General features: G+C 48.0%; 2 protein-coding genes across 2 annotated transcripts in view; both read right to left on the bottom strand.

Annotated features, from left to right (window-relative positions):
* LOC119386083 (TNF receptor-associated factor 3-like) overlaps positions 1-3,200 on the bottom strand; it is a 77,215-nt gene extending 74,015 nt beyond the window's left edge. The window contains exon 1 of the mRNA XM_049414213.1: positions 2,724-3,200. Coding sequence (XP_049270170.1) covers positions 2,724-3,187 — 464 coding nt within the window. The 5' untranslated portion in view covers positions 3,188-3,200. The remainder of the gene's footprint in view (positions 1-2,723) is intronic.
* Positions 1-17,984, bottom strand: part of LOC125757705 (uncharacterized) — a 57,778-nt gene that overhangs the window by 10,272 nt on the left and 29,522 nt on the right. The gene's annotated exons all lie outside the window — the stretch shown is intronic.

Consider the following 17,984-nt stretch of genomic DNA (forward strand, 5'->3'; position numbering starts at 1 on the left):
TATGGCCGGCCAGCAACCGCATCATTATTCACACCACTATCAATAGTATTGTCACGTGGTTGTGACGGTGAAGAATGCTCCAGCAAGACTGGGAAATACGGAGTTCTTTATTTGGGCGAACTTGTGCCCAGAAAATCAAAACTCAAAATACAAGCGATACATGCTGCGCACTGACAGCGGCGGGAGCAGTCGTCAGCCGTTGAGTAATCTGATCATCGGTGGAACGCTACGTCCTTCATACATCAGTCATCAAACCTTCCAGCGTTATCGCTGGTACTCGCATAAGCTCTCAAATAAACTTGACTTTTCGCGCCCGCCACGTAATCTTAACAGAATGATCTCAAACAATTGTGAAGCTTCTCAAACATTACGGCACGGTCTGCGTCAAACGTTGCTTACAGTCTTTGTGGGTGAAACCCGAATACGTCAAAACGAAGCAATAAACACGCGGGGCAGTAATATCGCTAGTAATATTAACGGTGGTACTACCGTACTACCAATTGCACTATCGATAGTTTGTCGATACTAGCACTATCGATAGTTTATTTACACTATTGATAGTTTCATGAAAACTATCGATACTATTGATAGTCAATTTACCGATAGTTCTGCATAACTAGTTGCATCGCTTACAGTCTAATAAAAGCCCCAGAATTTTCATAGTATCGACTCTAGGAATTGTGCGACCATCCTTGGTGCAAACGCTAATGGGCACCTGATCGAGTGGGGTGAGACCCCTAGCACCTCGTCTAGCCTGTCTGTACAGCAGGAGTTCCGACTTTTCCGGCGAAAGCGCCAGTCATGTACCTTCCAGGAATGACTCTGTAACGTCCAAAGCCTCCTGCAGAGCTTGTTCAACCGCCGCCTCCGATCCTCCGGGACACCAGATTGTAATGTCGTCAGCATATAAAGCGTGTCCGACATTATGAATTGTTGAAAGGCTTTCCGACAGCTTGCGGATGGCTGTGTTGAATAGAAGGGGGGAGATAACTGCCCCTTGGAGAGTACCCCTTCGTCCGAGTTAGAAAGGCTCTGAGATTGATTGTCCCAATTTTATTGCCGCCGTTCGGCTCTCGAGAAAGGAAAAGAAAGGGAGATACGTGTATTAGCTACTCCTCCGTCGGTGTGTCTGACATGGAGCTCGCATATCCGCGCTCCACGGGCTACAGTTGAACACGCAGATGTGATTGAAATCTCTACTTGGTTATCGTTCAGTTGCTACTCTACGACAGTGACACGTCATCCTTGCTGGGCACTATTTAAGGTTGCCACGTATTTTCAATAAATCAGTTGCGAGTCTGCGCTCATCTGTCTCTTCTTTCCTTGTGTCCTCTCCTCCTGCGCAGTTCGTTAGAAGATGGTCCCTTGGGGGTGCTCTCCGGCGCTGTTTCACTGCGGTTAATTCACTGCTTTCCGAAAGCATTGCTTGATATGGGATACAACATACGCATCCATCTTTAAAATCTTTTATTCCACTTACAGTTGCTACTGTAAATACGTCGCCAGCTAAAGCACACGCGAGTGAACAAATCAGGATGGCATACTACGCCTTACAAAAATAAAATATTGTCTCAGACCACGAAACAGACACGTGCGCACAGGTCGAGCCGCTGACTGCAGTCGTTGTCATCTACTGCGAAAGGGAACAAGTTGGAAGTTCTTCACTGACTAAGTGCAGATCATAGATTGCAATGAGTACGGTACGGGACAATATTTGAGACGTCAGTCCAACGAAACTAATTTCCTACGAGCTTGCCACGCTGAAACGCACCTGAACTTTGTCGTCTGAGACAAAACCATGTCTTTCTGCATCTGTGGTGGTCAGGGTTCGATAGCTGGCAAAAAAGTAAAGCGTTTCCTCGCCCATAATATTCCACGGAAAGCGAAGTTTATACCATGAAATCTGTTCTTCCGAACCCGTATCACGTACGCCACCTGTGCGGCTAACAAGCCGCATTCTTAACACGCAGCCAATGGGCATCTCACGCGGGTCATCAGAGCAGCGCTTGAACGCATACAAAGTGAAGCGAACCCGGCTGGTTCCGTCTCTAGTATATAACAATGGAATAAGCAAGAAACCGTAACCATGTATAGGCACGCGACATTCACATCGACCATTACGAATCTCGGCTATAGCATGACCTGTGCTGAAACGCGTCCAGTTCTCTATGATGACATCGCAGCATTCTTGGATTTCGCTGACCTTAGTGCCGTGCTGCGGCCCCAGAAGCGATGGTTGTGGGTTCATCAGGGGACGTTCACAATCTGGCACATTCGACCCTTCGGCGGATGCCTTTTGGATCGGGTACGTTGTTCCAGGCCAGGCCGGACTTGAGGACTTCGAGAAAGCACGATCGGAGGTTTCAAGTTCGATGGCGCGATTTTCCGCCACGGAATGCACTGCTTTATTTAGCCACGGTGCGTCACTATAGGAAATTCGCTTAAAAAACGTCATGAAGCGATTCTCATTTGTACAAATGAAAGCTTCTATTTCACTTATCCAGGCAACAATCCGAAGAGCCCACGTGGTGTCCTTGCTTTGGCCGGCTTCAGCTTTCATACGGCATAGAATCGCTGACAGGTGATCCATCATCTTCTTTACTTCGCGCATGCGTAATACGAATGATGCTAGCCCCGTCTGCAGAGAAGCGTTCTCTTGCAACGCCTTTTCGAGCATTTCACTGGTGTCGGAAAAACTGGCAGCAAGGGTGCCCTTATCGTACCTTGCAGGAGAGCAGGTGGCTGCGCAGCCAGACATCACGTGACCCGGTAGTTCCCGATGCAGTATTTTCTCGCCGCACTTCTGGCAGTTCACGGTGTGGAACATACAGGCGTTGGCAAAGTGGTCCAGCATGACGGAGACGGCGTCCTCGGCGCCACAACCGTTGCCCGCGTTCCAGCAGCGTATCCTGCAGCCGAGGATGGCTTCCTTATTGATGAGCATGGGAGCCACTTCCTCCTGTCTGAAGACTCGCTTGTCCAGGGGGCAATGGTCGCTAATTTGGCGGTACTGGTAGAAACACGATCCGCACAGTAGATGCATGCAGGGCAGCATGAAGGACGTTGCGGGCAACAGGCCACACAACGAGCACAAGCTTTCGGAAGCCAATGCAGGCACGAATATGGTGGGTCGTCGGTCGAGATCAGCACCGAAGCCAAACACGCTCTGCGCGCACGCGGACGCCATGGTCGTGTGCACTTTCGCGAGCAGTGTAAATTATGGTCTTGCAGCAGCACCGTGCACTTAGCGGGGAAGTGCGAAAAACGCGTTGAGATAGCATGGATGCTATGAGCGCCCCTTTTATAACGTGGCGGTGACATCGCCACCAGGGGTGACCCATAGAAAAAGAAAAAAAATAGGATTTTTTTTAGTTGGCCTGCTGCCTTGTCTACTTCGATTAAATCGACCTTAGCATAATAGAAAAACATGTTCGCAGCCCAGCTCTGCCCTTAAGGCAGAATGACCTATATAGTTTCCCACTATTTATTTTTGTCCTTTCTAAGAGCCTTCGGCAGCGCCACCACTTACGTTTCAGTATTTCAATAGACGGTGAGCAAACTACAGCCAACAAACCAGAGGGCGCGACGGAGCTCGTATTTGCCGTCTGAGTATCGCCGTCACCGGCCGCTGAGGATACCAAGAAAATGAAACGTTCGCAGAACACATCGACTAGCTAGCTCTAAGTGTCTCCCTTTTGTGCACCTTTTGAAGAAAGGCTCCCTGTGTGCGGCCTTAAAGGGATACTGATACCATTTTAAGTGTGGATCACTTCAGGGGCCCGGGCTGTCGTATGCTGTCATCGCTTGGCGTAATGCAGGCAAAACCACGCATAGCATAGCCATCTGTAACATATTGAGCGCACGCTGGTGCCAAGGAGAAGCCTTCTTCCTCTTGTATGATGATATTATGTGCGCAGCACTTTAGGGGCCCGGGCTGTCCTTTGCTGTCGTATGCCGTCGTCTCATGCCGTAACGCAGGCAAAACCACGTAGCAAGCGAGAAATAGAAAGAGACAGAAAGAAAGGGGAAAAAATAGGCAGAAAATATAAATAAATAGAAATAAAGAGAGAAAAAAGATAGAAAAAATGGAAAAAGAGAAAAAGAAAGAAAGGAGGAAAGAAAGAGAAAACCGAAGAGAAACAAAGAAGGTTTCGCACTTCCTTCAGGCTTGGCACCCCTCATGCGAAGCTGCCTTACTTTTTTCAAAGGCGAGTTTACTCTGCCATACGAGTCTTCTTTATACAGAGGCGACTCTGAGCTAGTGTGAAGCTCAGCAAATGTTGATAAGATATTTTATTAGTGCAATAGCAATTATATGGACACTCTCGGCTGATTTTTGCCGTCGCCGTCATGTCCCTGATATATATATATATATATATATATATATATATATATATATATATATATATATATATGAGAAGACACAACAAATAAGCAGAAGAAAGAATTCCGAAGCACCCGACCGGGGATTCGAACCATCGACCCCTCGCTCCCCAGCCCGCTGCGTGACAATTCAACCATGCCCAATGTATACGCCGGCGAAATAACGGTGAGCTATTTATATACCCCATTTGCCAATGGTGGCAAGCAAAACCCGGAGGAGCTTAAGAGTGTTTTCTATCACGCAACGCTTCCAGTTTTCTTTCAGTTTGAAAACTGGCCTCGAGGCAAAGTGGTCCATTTCTGTACCCTCTCGAGATGTGCAAAGGAAAAAAACAAAGAACACCGGGCATACCTTACATCAGACGCCCCCCGTGTGGCAGGGAATGCAGGGAGTCATTCCACGCGCCGCAGTTTAAAAGAAAAAGAAATATCTAAGAGCATCTCATTCTCCATCGCCGACACTTGCAGCGCGTTGCTCAAGCACAAATACGTAACAACTGCAACAGTTCTTAGTTCGCGCTTGCCCTGTGCATGCCTGTGCATTCTTTTCGGGCGTCCTTCTTTGTGCTTCAGCGGCGCGCTGCAAGAATCGAGATGCTTCTCATTCTTCGAGTGACATTCCAATTTCTTGCTATCGCATTCATTGCTTCGCCCTTACGGCGAAACTGTGACCTTTCTTTTATATTAAAATCAATTTTCCCATGGCGCACCTACCGACATCGGCACTAGCTTGACATCAGGCTACAGTACTAATTCTGGTGACTTGTGGTGCGATCTTGTACGCATTCCAAATAAACACGGAGGCGTGGCGTCACATCCAGCCGCACGCGAATGACCCATGTGAACCGCGACAGACGTCTTGCCCTGCATTGACCAATCGCGTGCGGTCACGTGCGGCTGAATGTAATGCCACGCCTCCGTGTTTATTTTGGAACGCGTACAAGATCGCACCACAATTTATGCAGCAATCTGGCTAGTTTTAATGATGTCAGGTACCAAAACTTCCAAAATGGCCGCGTGTGTGTCACCAAAACGTTCAAAATGTCACCAACGGAGCCACGGTGCGTAGCGGCCGTGGAAACGTGATGATATCTTGCGCGAGCACGTGATGAGAATTTTATACCGTGTTGTGACGTCAGGGTACAGTAGGAACCGAAACTAGCTTTTAAAAACATATCGTGATTATTTTTTCAGGGTACAGTCACGCTTAGCGGTACATTTTCTAGGCTCTTGAAGGCTTGGCCTTTCAGTTGACGCGAGAAAACGACAAATGGAAATGTTTTTGTGAGTACCATTATAATTCCTTCGGCGGTGTTGTAAATATGCGCGACCCCTCCACCACACTGAAAAAAAAAAAAAAGCACTGCCGAGCCCGATTTCTCTGCTTCTACTGGCTCGGCTGTGTGGTTTAAGGGGCACTACTTTCGCATCTCGAAAGCTGCATTGCCCGGTGCATGCAGCAGCGAACGCTCTCGCCGATTTTTTTGTGTAGCCAGAATAAAGGGACTGGCAACCAATTTTTATGGTACCTCTTTTCCTTTGCACAACAGAAAGCGTAGAATCGGTCAGAGTGTCTGGTCGCGGGAAGACAACGCGGAGAACGCCGTGAAACATTTGTAATCAAACTGTTTCGATCTGCGGCGACTGTGAAGTCGTATACACAGAGCACATGCTGCAATCAGGGCCCGTATTCTCAAACGATCGCAAAAGGCAATAATATCGCGTTTGGTGACGTAGAATCTGATGCGTTCAATAACTGAAGAAAGACTTGCCTGTGACGTCATTGTTGCACGGGCCATTGGTGTTCCGAATGTCTCCCAACACAGGAGTGAGCGCACCGTACGAGCGCAGAGCGACCCGAGTGTGGTGTTTTCGAATGTATGCTGGCTTCTACGCAGTGGCCAGGCTTGGCTGTGGTTACTTGAAATATAGGACGTGTTGAAAGTGCATTCAACGTTTCAGGGGCGAAGCTCCTTTAGCTGGGGCCTTGTCTCCCGTCGCGCCGTAGCCAGCCGCTAATACTGGAAGCGCTCGCTTTCGCACTCGCGCCAAAGAGAAGTCTTCTTCCTCTTGTCCTTCGAGCGCCTTGATGATGATGCCAATAAGAAAAATTTCAGAATCACGGCATATCCACGAAGTGAATGATGACGAGTGGACGCAGGCAAAACCACATATAAAAATTTAAATAGAGGAAGCAAGCGACAAATAGAGAGACAGAAATAAAAAATACGAAGAAAAATAGAACTAAAGATAAATAAAGAGACAAACACGAAAAGAGAAGAAGAGAGGAGGAAAGAAAGAGAAAACGGAAGAGAAACAAAGAAGGCTGCCCAGCTCCGCACTTCCTTCAGGCTCGATCAGAGGGACTTGCATTGACCTCGTCTTCTCAAATTTCAGGTTGGATCCCATACAAGTACCTTTGGCCTTACATTTCACCGATCATAAGGCGGTCATAAAGAAAGGAAAACGCCACCCACATCTCAACACCCTACACACAGTGTGATTAATAAACAACTTTGTATATACTGCACATGCGTGTTGTCAGGTCTTTGCATGATCGAGTGGGCAATGTGTGGGGGGATTCACGCTTCATGATTTCCCGGAGCTTTGCCCACTCGTCATCATTCACTTCGTAGATATGCTGTGAATATTTTTGTGCAATTGTTTAATGCACAGTATAATATCTAGAGAATGCAACTTTGTGTGAAATGTATTTTCGTTGAGAGTTTAACACGGCGTACTCAGAGAGTTCAACTGTAGTGCGCCGCCCCAGCGACATTGTCTCAACGTCTCAACATGTTACCGGCGCGCAATAAACCACGCGAGCAATACACGGTTCATGTTCCTGGAACGTTCGAACCACGAAAAAACACGCGCTCGCAAAGAACGAGTACTGAAAACACTCTAAAGTAATGCTCGCTGAAAGCTTCAGCGTAAAAAAATGCTGCGCACATCCACCGAGGATTGAATACTAGAAGCTACCATCTATGTCACTGAAATGCAAGACTTCACCACCAACCGAAGGTGATAAGGTGTGTTCGTTTATTCCAGGCATGTCAGGAGCGCAGTAGAGCACCGTCATTTCGACGGAAATTTAGATGGCGCCCTCACATTTATAGTTTTGCTCAATAGCCAATCAGCGCGCACCAAAGGCGATACTTTTGCGACTGTCGCCTTTTGCGATCGTTTAAGAATAGGGCCCCAGTGGGACGTGAGCACGACAACAGTTCGTGTTGGTGCGCGGCGGTTTGGTGCGCATGCGTACACTCTGGGCACATGCGCCGTGGCTCGACATGTTCCGCTAGATGCCATGAAGGCAGCGCCGTTTCTCAGCGTGCAACTCCATTAAGCAGCAGAGATGTACATACTCTAATTTCTGCCCTCATTCTGGCGCACATGAAAGCATCAGACTACGTACAGTACAGTATAAGACTCCATAACCCAGCTTCAAGGCTCTTCTTCCGCTAGGCTACGTGACATACCAGCTTTTTTTGTGACCTTTAGACGCGTTTAACAATATACACGCATCCTACTCAGATCGCAGAACGGATTTCTGAATCTGTGACTATAATTCACGGCATTTTCATTCCATCAGGATCTGACCACATGTTCTGGCCAGTTGTCGGCCCTTTTAATATTGTTTATCTTGCGAACCTTTTCCTACCCTCTGAAAAACTGCCGCCAGAGATTAGCAGTTATCACCACTTGCTTAGTTTATTCTTTTGCCTCAATTAAGCATCGCTGATGAAAAACATAACATTGTGCATTCGCCGATGAGTGTGACGCCCGTTGACACGATTACGGTGCAAAGGGCAAAGCGTCATTATGAGGTTACCAGTGTCTCGCATGGCGTTTTCCTGGGATGTAAAGGTCATCATTGCCTCAGTGCGATGAAGGTTCTTTCAGTTAACCTGTTCTTCTGTTAATTCTCAAAGAAGGCCTTTTGAGCATGCGCGATTTGCTGTAGAGATCGAACAGTTCGTGGAGTTGTCATTACGGGTCTCAGGCTGTGGTGGATAAGTGTCATCACACTAGTGAGTGCTGCGCCACTGGTAGATAAACAGATTAACTAATCCAGACGTGGGAACAAGCCGCGACCACCTGTCTGCGCGCATGCATGATCTGCGCTGCCGTGGCGAGAACACCTACTTAATCGACGTGACGGCAGCTGGCGCCGATTGTGGTGGTATTAGTGTAGTTACGACTCAGCTTATTACACTTGGCGCCACAGCCGAAGACTAGCGGCCGCACCTTGGTTCCCCCCGGGATGATTCCCAGAAAATAGATAAACTTCGTGACTGAGTCGAAACGAGCCACAGAAGGAGAGTCGCACTAATAGCATGCCTGACCCTCGCCTGGACTGCGTCTCCAGGTGCAGGGATCGGTCACCACGTGTCTTGAATGACGTCGGCGATATTCCATTGTCGCTGCCTCTATAAAGAAGATAATTATAGGCTCCATCAAGTAATCCATGTGGGTGCCTTGTGGCAGGGCCATGCCTAAGCCTCGAACAAAGAAACTGCTTGGTGCTGTGCGGTGGTGTTTAGGTGATTTGACCGGCCCGCTTCGCTCTTTCTCGGGGGCGGAACAGGTGGTTCGATACCTTCTTGCCCCTGGGGGCGTCATGTTGGTACTGGTACTTCATTTGACAAATGACGTGAACAATACTTTCCCTAGCAAGCGGTCTAGGGACACCGAAAGACATTTAAAGGGGTGGTGCCACCAAATTTGTGGCTTGCGCGTTTTTTGCTGTAAGCGTTTTGCCATAGCTCCAGGAAGCATGATGCACGCACAAAGATTTATGTATTCTCGCTAAATATTTCAATATCGCCTTTTGATGCTGACAACTTGTGACGTAGAAGTGTTGGAGGCTTGGTCTCGTGACCACACAAGGCTATGAGGCACTTAGCCAGGAAGCGGTCGAAACTCGGCCAGTGACGTAGCAACCGATGCTTTGCCGGTACTATAGTGAACTACAATATATTCTAGTTCATTACAGCCGGTACGTACGTTGCGGAGGTCCGGAGGTCACTCACGTCACTACAGCAGATCTGGTGTGACGTCACTACAACTTTCGTTGCCCCTCCTATAGATCTACGTCAGAGTTGGCGCGCTGTGTCCCACCCTTCGGTTTCTATCGGGAGAGTGGGCATTTAGGTACGCTTTGAAAGTGAATTGCAATATATTCTAAACGTTTGTTGTGTCCGACCCTTCGTGTGGAGTGTCCTTGCATAAGAAGGTAACCCGCAACAGGCTTGTATAGCCTCGAAATTTGATGGCACCACCCCTTTAAGTCGGGATGCGGCCCGTTGGAGGAGTGTCAGCTACTAACATGTAATCGAATAAACATCTCTTTTTACTTCTTATCTCCCAAACTAGCCGTTCCGTCTACCTCACTGCTCCAAGATGGCAAGTTGGCCTAGCTGGTATGCGTTCATCTTTTAAAAATCACGATAAAGCGCACCGATGACGTGGGCAGTAGAAGTGGACAGGACAGCGCTTACACTCACAACTGATGCTTTATTAGCAATAAAAGGCGTGTAAAACAGATACACGATTCTTCAGACATGGGTAACAGTCTACAGAGGAGGGCGCAACAAAGAGCATTCATGTCAAAATTACCACAAGAATTTTCTACGTTAGATGTCATTTATTAGTTATCACAAGCACTACGTGTCTAGATACACGTGCTCCTTGTCGTGCAGCAAAATCGCGGCTTGACTAACACAGTCATGTCCCCACTCCAAGATATGGTACAATTCTGCTATCCCGCGAGTGAGTTGGTCCTTGTGCCGAAAAATGATTTCGGTTTCATGAAACAAGAGGTAACGTCCGCAGTTTTAACAGTGAGCAGCGACATGAGTACTCCGTGATGCCTTTATAGATGCGTGGTGTTCCCTAAAGGCTCTGATATGCTCCAGCGTAACGTCGACGCGCGCGTGCGCGTGTCACGGCGTGTCGTAACGCGCGTGCCGTAACGCGCGTCGACGCCTGCGTGAGGCGTGCGTGACGTAACGCGCGTACGTGCGTTACGTCAGGAACAAAAATGTTGCACTGGCTTAGCTCGGCTATGCCAGGATATGCGTAGCGTTAGCAAAGGTTGAGCTGATTATTCTTAGCTTTCCAGATTGTCTAGGATTAGCTTGATTGTCATGCTTACTGCTGCTCCAATGACACACACACGGTATACGTATTATGTGGACGTTCCTCCCTTTCCTCCAGTGTCTCCGCAGCACGTTTAGCCTTCTTCTGCTCATTCTTCGTGCGCTGAACCGCTAATTGCCAGTCAACGACTTCGGGATCCGATGAGATAAGCTTATCGGCTCTTCTGCGCCGTCTAGTAGCATTTGCGCTCTCTTTCTCCATGGCGTTACCCACCTGCAAACGCCAGTCAGAGGCGCTATCACGCGGCCCCAGCGCAGTGTCAGACGGCGACTGCACAGCGAATGCGAATAGCTGCGCGCGCGCCGGCGCCAGTACGTCTACGACATCACTCCTCTCGAATGCGGCGCAGACCAGCAGCGGCGAGACGCAAGCGGCGGCGGCGGAGAGCGCGTGAGAAGCCAGCTCCGATGACCAAGCGGTGTGACATCACTGATCCTCGCGCAGGCGCAGCACGGCTCATGACGCTCCACGCGAAATCGGCTCCGGCTAGGCAAGTGTAGCTAACGCTACAAAACAGCCCTCTATAGTCCGGCGTCGGCTGAACGCCGACGCGGCCGACGGCTGCTGGCGTGCTCGGGCGTCGCTCGGCTCCGAATAGATACTGCTGCATTTCGCGCCGGACGCGCAGGACTCGCATGTACAGGGACCTGCTTTGCGGGCTGTTTCGTCGGTTCCCGAAAGGCGGCGCGTTCTTCGCTTAACTGCGCATGCGCTCTTCGAGCTGCCATCGCACCGGCGCGTTGGAGCCGGCTCGACTAGGATCGACTGTAGCGGGGATCGATTTGCGCCTGGCGTAGCGTCGCCGGCTCGGTGTGATGAAACGCAACGTCCTCGCGCGCGCTTGCGTCGGAAGTCGGAGTATAACAGCGCCTTAAGCCGATCACTCACGCACCTTCCACACTGACTGACGTACACTTTACCACAAGAAAAATGAATCATATAAACCACCCCTTTTACGCATTGCACAAACTTATTGCGGTGTTTTACAGAGAAAACTTTTGTACCTATCTGCTTATTAACGCGCGGACACAAACTTGCCATTTTGTTTCATGCCGCAGACTTCATGTCTACGCTATACCTACTGCCAACATGTTTCATGTTGTGTGCCAAGTGGTGCACATATGGAATGATAGCCATTTTTCCGCGGTTCTTTGATTGCTTGTTTCCAAGCTGGCTCCCTCTTTTCCGCCATTTTCCGCCATTTATTTCTTGGCTAGTATGGTGCGCAATGAAAACATTACCTGCGTGGGGTGACCTGACTTCTGGAAATTCTCCAACTGACTCTTGTAACTATCACTTACTAGATGAACAAAATTTTTTCCAAGCGGTCATGAAACATCATTTGACTATTCCCCTTTTCACTATCTTGAAGTGTCCGGATGCATAATCTAGCACTGGCATAACACTACTAGGATGGTAAAACCAGCAAATGTGTTCGCTATTGAGGACCGACCTTAAATCCAAATAGTGTAACTCATTATTCTCAGGTAGTTCTGTAGTGAAATTAAGGCCCCTGCTATTCTTCTTAAATACATTTGAAACATTCACTACATCTCGAGAGGAATCCGTGTTATGTATGAATATCAGGAAGTCATCTACATGCCTGAAGATATGTTTAGAAATACCAAAAAGGTGCCGTTAAACTCCCCTGTCAAGGTTCCTCTAAAAGATCTCGAAAAATGGTGTCACTACCCGGTCGCCCCCACAGCATTCTTTAATGATGTGACCATTCTTTGAAAAGGTGCACAGAAGGGTCCCCTAAACATCAGAGAAATCTTATACCGGTGACAAATATGCATTAACATGAGGTTAAAGGAACATATGGCCGCTTTATAACACATCGGGCTTACACTTGCCGAAAGTATGGTTGCGAGCCCGTCCTTAATGATGTGACAGTTGTCTCCAGGGAAAACAGATACATAGGCGGAAAGATAACTGAAGCCTTTCATATATTTCATTAGAAGCGGAGATTGGGGTATTAGCTACCATCTATCACTGTGTCTGACAAGGACTTCGCGTATCTGCGTTCCACATTCTACAGTTGTCTAGGCGCCCGTCAATAAAATCCCCAACTGGTTTTTGTTTAGTTATTATATGACAGTGGCATGTGATCCTCGCTGGGAACTATTAAAGGTTGCCGCGTATTTAAAATAAATCAGATGCCAGTCTGCGCTCGCCTGTCTCTTCTCACCTTCACCCCTGTCCTGCTGCGCAGTTCGTTCAAAGGTGGTCGCTTGTGTCCTCCGGCGCCGTTTTACTGCCATGAATTCACTGCTTTTCGAGAGCATCGCTTGAGATTGGATACAAGATACGCATTTATCTGCATGATTCTTTATTTCGCTTACAGTTGCCACTGTAAATACGTAGCTAGCTAAAGAACACGCGAGTGAGGACATCAGGACGTCATCCTACACCTTTAGAAAAGAAAAATCATTGTCTCGGTCTATGAAATAGCCACGTGGGTGCTGGTCGAGCCACTGACTGCAGGCGTTGTCCTCCACTGCGAAAGTGAACAAGTTGGAGGTTCTTTACTGACCAAGTGAAGATCATAGATTACAATGTAAATGTTGCAAACTACGGTACGGGACAATATTTGAGACTCCAGTTCAACGAATCTAATTTGCTACAAGCTTGTCACGCTGAAACACACCCGAACTTTGTCGCCCCAGACAAAGCCACCTGTTTGTACAAGTGTGGTGCTCAGGGCTATCGGGCTGGTGAAAAAGTAAAGCGTTTCCTCGCCCATGACGTTTCGCGGAAAGCTAGCTTTCATCCAAGATATGTGTTCTTTCAAATCAGCATCATTAGCGCCACCCGCGTGGCTAACTAGCCGCATTCTTAACACACAATCCGGGGGCGCCTCATGCGTGGTATTAAAGAAGCGCTTGAACGCATACGCAGTGAAGTGAACTCGGCTTATTCCGTCTACAGTACGTAACATAGGAATAAGCAAGAAACCGTAACCATGTATAAGCAAGCGGCATTCACATCGATCATTCCGAATGAGCGCTATAGCATAGCCCGCACTGAAATGCGTCCACTTCTCTATGATGACAGCGCAGCATTCCTGCATTTAGCTGATCTTAGCGTCGGGTTGTGGACTCAGAAGCGATGGCTGTGGGTTCATCAGGGGAGGTTTATCTGGCACATTCGAACATTCGGCGATTGCCTTTTGGATCGGGTACGTTGTCCCAGGGCATACCGGACTTGAGGACTTCAAGAACGCAGGATTGGTTGTTTCACATTTCACGGCGCGATTTTCTGCCGCAGAATGTGCTGCAATATTTAGCGACGGGGGTTCAGTATAAGAAATTCGCTTCAAAAAAGCCGGCAGATCCCACGCATTATGGGAATCGATGTAATGCGAAGCAGCCAGCAAAGAGCTGCATACATGGTCTTGTATGTCATTCAGGAAAATGCGTGTCATGGTTTTCATGTTAACTCCTATTGTTTATGTTCGTCACACAGTAACGTGGCGCAATACCAACTTCGGGGTCATCAAGCTAGAGAAATGGCCGCCAGCGCACCATGAGCGTGGCACATAAGTCATGCTGTACATTACATGTGTGTCATGACTTTCATGTTAACTCGTGTTATTTATGTTCGTCACACAGTCATGTCGCAAGATACTAATTTCGGTGTATATCAAGCTAGCGAAACGGCCGCCAGCGCACCATGAGCGTGGCACGTAATTCATGCTGTACATGACATGCGTGTCATGATTTTCATGATAACTCCTGTTATTTATGTTCGTCACACAGTCACGTCGCAAGATACCAATTTTGGTGCATATAAAGCTAGCGAAACGGCCGCCAGCGCACCATGAGCGTGGCACGTAAATCATGCTGTACATGACATACGTGTCATGATTTTCATGTTAACTCCTGTTATTTATATTCGTCACACAGTCACGTCACAAGATACCAATTTTGGTGTCGAAACGGCCGCCAGCGCACCGTGAGCGTGGCACGTAAATCATGCTCTACATGACATGCGTGTCATGATTTTCATGTTAACTCCTGTTATTTATATTCGTCACACAGTCACGTCGCAAGATACCAATTTTGGTGTATATAAAGCTAGCGAAACGGCCGCCAGCGCACCATGAGCGTAGCACGTAAGTCATGCTGTACATGACATGCGTGTCATGGTTTTCATGTTAACTCGTGTTTTTATGTTTGTCACACAGTCACGTCGCGCAAGACTGATTCCGGGGTAGATCAAGCTAGCGAAACGGCCGCCAGCGCCCCATGAGCGTAGCATGTAAATCATGCTGTACATGACATGCGTTTCATGATTTTCATGTTATGACTTCTCATTATATTCGTCATACAGTCATGTTACGCCATACCAACTTTGGTGCACATTCGATTAACCAAGCGACCAGGAGAGCACAAAGTCGTAGGCGGATAGATAGATAGATAGATAGATAGATAGATAGATAGATAGATAGATAGATAGATAGATAGATAGATAGATAGATAGATAGATAGATAGATAGATAGATAGATAGATAGATAGATAGATAGATAGATAGATAGATAGATAGATAGATAGATAGATAGATAGATAGATAGATAGATAGATAGATAGATAGATAGATAGATAGATAGATAGATAGATAGATAGATAGATAGATAGATAGATAGATAGATACGCTCAAAGTCGCAGAAGTTCGCTAAGATATGTTTCGCATTTAAAACGTCATAATGTTATTCTCATTTGTACAGATGATAGCTTCTGCTTCACTGATCCAGGAATCAATCTGAGGAGCGCACGTAGTGCCCTTGATTTGGTCGAGTTCAGCTTTCATACGGCATACAGTAGGCGATGGGTCATACATCATCTCCTTCATCTCGTACATACGCAACTCGAACGATACGAGCCCCATCTGCATTGAAGCGCTCTCTCGCGACGTCTTTTCGAGCATTTCGCTGGTGTCAGGAAAAATGGCAGCAAGAATATCCTTATCGCACTTTCCAGGTGAACGAGTGGCTGTGCAGCCAGACATACCGTGACATGGAAGTTCCCGATGCAGGATTTTCTCGCCACATGCCCGGCAGTTCACGGTATGGAACATGCAGGCTTTGTCATAGTGGTCAAGCATGACGGAAACGGTGTCCTTGGCGTCACAACTGTTGCCCGCGTTCCAGCAGCGTATCCTGAGAGCGAGAATGTCATCGCTCTTTACGAACCCAGGAGCCACTTGCTCCTGCGTGAAGGGTTGCTTGTCCAGGGGACAGTAGTCGCGAATTTAGCTGCATTGCTGGAAACACGACACGCACAGCAGCTGGTTGCAGGGTAGCATGAGGAACGTTACGGGTAACAGGCCACAGAGGGAGCACAAGCTTTTCGAAGCCAATTCCGGCACGAATATGGTAGGCCGCCGGTCGATATGAGCACCGAAGCCAAACACGCTCTGCGCGCACGCGGATGCCATGGTCGGGTGCACTTGCGCGAGCAGTGGAAATTGTGGTCTTGCAGCGGCACCGTGCAGTTAGATGGGAAAGGAAAGAAACACGTTGAGATAAAAAATAGCATTCGGCAGCGCCACCCTGCGGTTCCTGTCTTTCAATGGACGGTGAACAAACTACAGCCTACCACGGCCACTCGATAAAAAAAAAACTTGCGGCCTGTTGCGCCAAGGAGATTTTTTTAAAAAATTGCTGGAGTGGCAAGTATTGCTCAACAGTGAAGCCGTCCCCCCAAAAGATGGTGGCGATGGCTGCTATCTTAGCCGTCCAGATGATTGTTGAAGACATGATCCCAAATAATATTTGCCAAGATTTCGAGGCTCCCCAAGAAAATCCGCAACACAAGGGCACTCGTGCGTTCTTTAGCCACCTTGGTGCGACCCGCCTTGTGGCGCCACAGCGGGAATAAGTTCAAGTAGGCAGCTGCCGCTATTTTCTGGGCGCATAACGGGCCGCACCTTTTTTTTACAGCGAAAGCTGTTATGAGATCAAAACAAGGGCCGTTTTTCGAGCCGTAGTTTTCCGCCGTCGCCGCCGGTGTCTGTAACCACTATCGCGCGAAATAAGAAAAAAGAAACATAGCTCATCCCTCTGTCATAGGAATCGGTAGAACACGAGAGTGAAACGTACGTGTCTTCACAGACGTAGTTGAACGTTTGTTGTGCATTCTTTCGCCCCAAGCGCGAAGGAATGAACGCTACAGCAACAAATTGTAATGTCCCGCGAAATACGCCAAGCACCTCGAAACTTTCAACGCGCTGCTCAAGCTGAAAGGACGCACGGAACGAACATACACAGGATGAGCGCGAACTGTCACATTTTTATTTTATTTCTGTGTGAGCAGCGCTCTCCTTTCGCGAAAGTGGCCACTGCAGTGAGCGAAGTGACCTTCGTGCTCTCAACGCAAACTTGCTGTGAGAGGCGCGCGCTCATACGCGTGGGGCGACGAGCTTTAAGGCGCGCTCTTAGAGTCCTTCGCGCCATCTCCCTAGTGATAACGAAAACATGCTGATATACCACCGATCTCTGCGTATCGCCACCGGCAGATGTTGTATATAAATAGCTCGCCGTTAGCCTGGCAAAGAACGTGCCGTCTGTGGCTGAATCGTTTGGCGCTGCGAGCTGCAGAACGAGGGGTCTTAAGTTCGATTCCCAATCACGGAACTATTGCTTCTAGTTTTTGTCTTTGCCATCTCTTAGTCCTTATATTTTACAACGTCACATCCGTGACAGAAATGCGTCAGTGGAGCTGTGGTGGACCCCGGCATAAAACTCTTTCGTGTTAAAAAACTAAATAGGAAAAAATATCCGGGATGGAACGAGGTTCGAACCTGGACCGTCTGCGTGGGAGCCCAGTATTCTACCTCGGAGCCATGAGAGTGCTTGAATCTGCATTGCAGAAATACCCTATACAGGCTTCTTGTCGGGAAGGAACCATATTACCATATGTAATATAGTGTGGTAGACGAGTAAAATAACAACCAGGCGTCACACAATGAGAATTGCGCAACGAGTGTGTTGTTGAATACTTCCAACAAGAGCCGGGCGGGGGATAATCCATGCTTTGAGAAGTCTGGATTCCCGCTAAAAGTCAGCTTGAACCAGAAATGAGCAGCGGTTTCTTGCCCCTAGCAAAGTATGCCAAACACACATGGTCCGCCTTAAATTGCAATTTCAAATCGAGAGACTCTAGCCTGAAATCATGCCAATATTCTGAGGTAAACTTAAGGCCCACTTCAAGCCACTCAAAGATCATAAAGATGGGGATAGCTTTCACCGCCTTGCAAACAGCGTTGGAAAAATCCTGCACGCGTGAAATGCAGAACAACTTCCTTAAACAGGAATAAAGGCTAAACATCGCTGGGTATCCGGACCACGTGACAGCCACTGTTTGTTATAAGCTGGTTCGTGTAGTAAAAGAAAGAAAAGTAAGCTACAGGGAGACAGTAAGAAGGTCACTGA

This window comes from Rhipicephalus sanguineus, chromosome 3 (assembly GCF_013339695.2).
Source record: "Rhipicephalus sanguineus isolate Rsan-2018 chromosome 3, BIME_Rsan_1.4, whole genome shotgun sequence".
In the NCBI taxonomy this organism is placed as follows: Eukaryota; Metazoa; Arthropoda; class Arachnida; order Ixodida; family Ixodidae; genus Rhipicephalus; species Rhipicephalus sanguineus.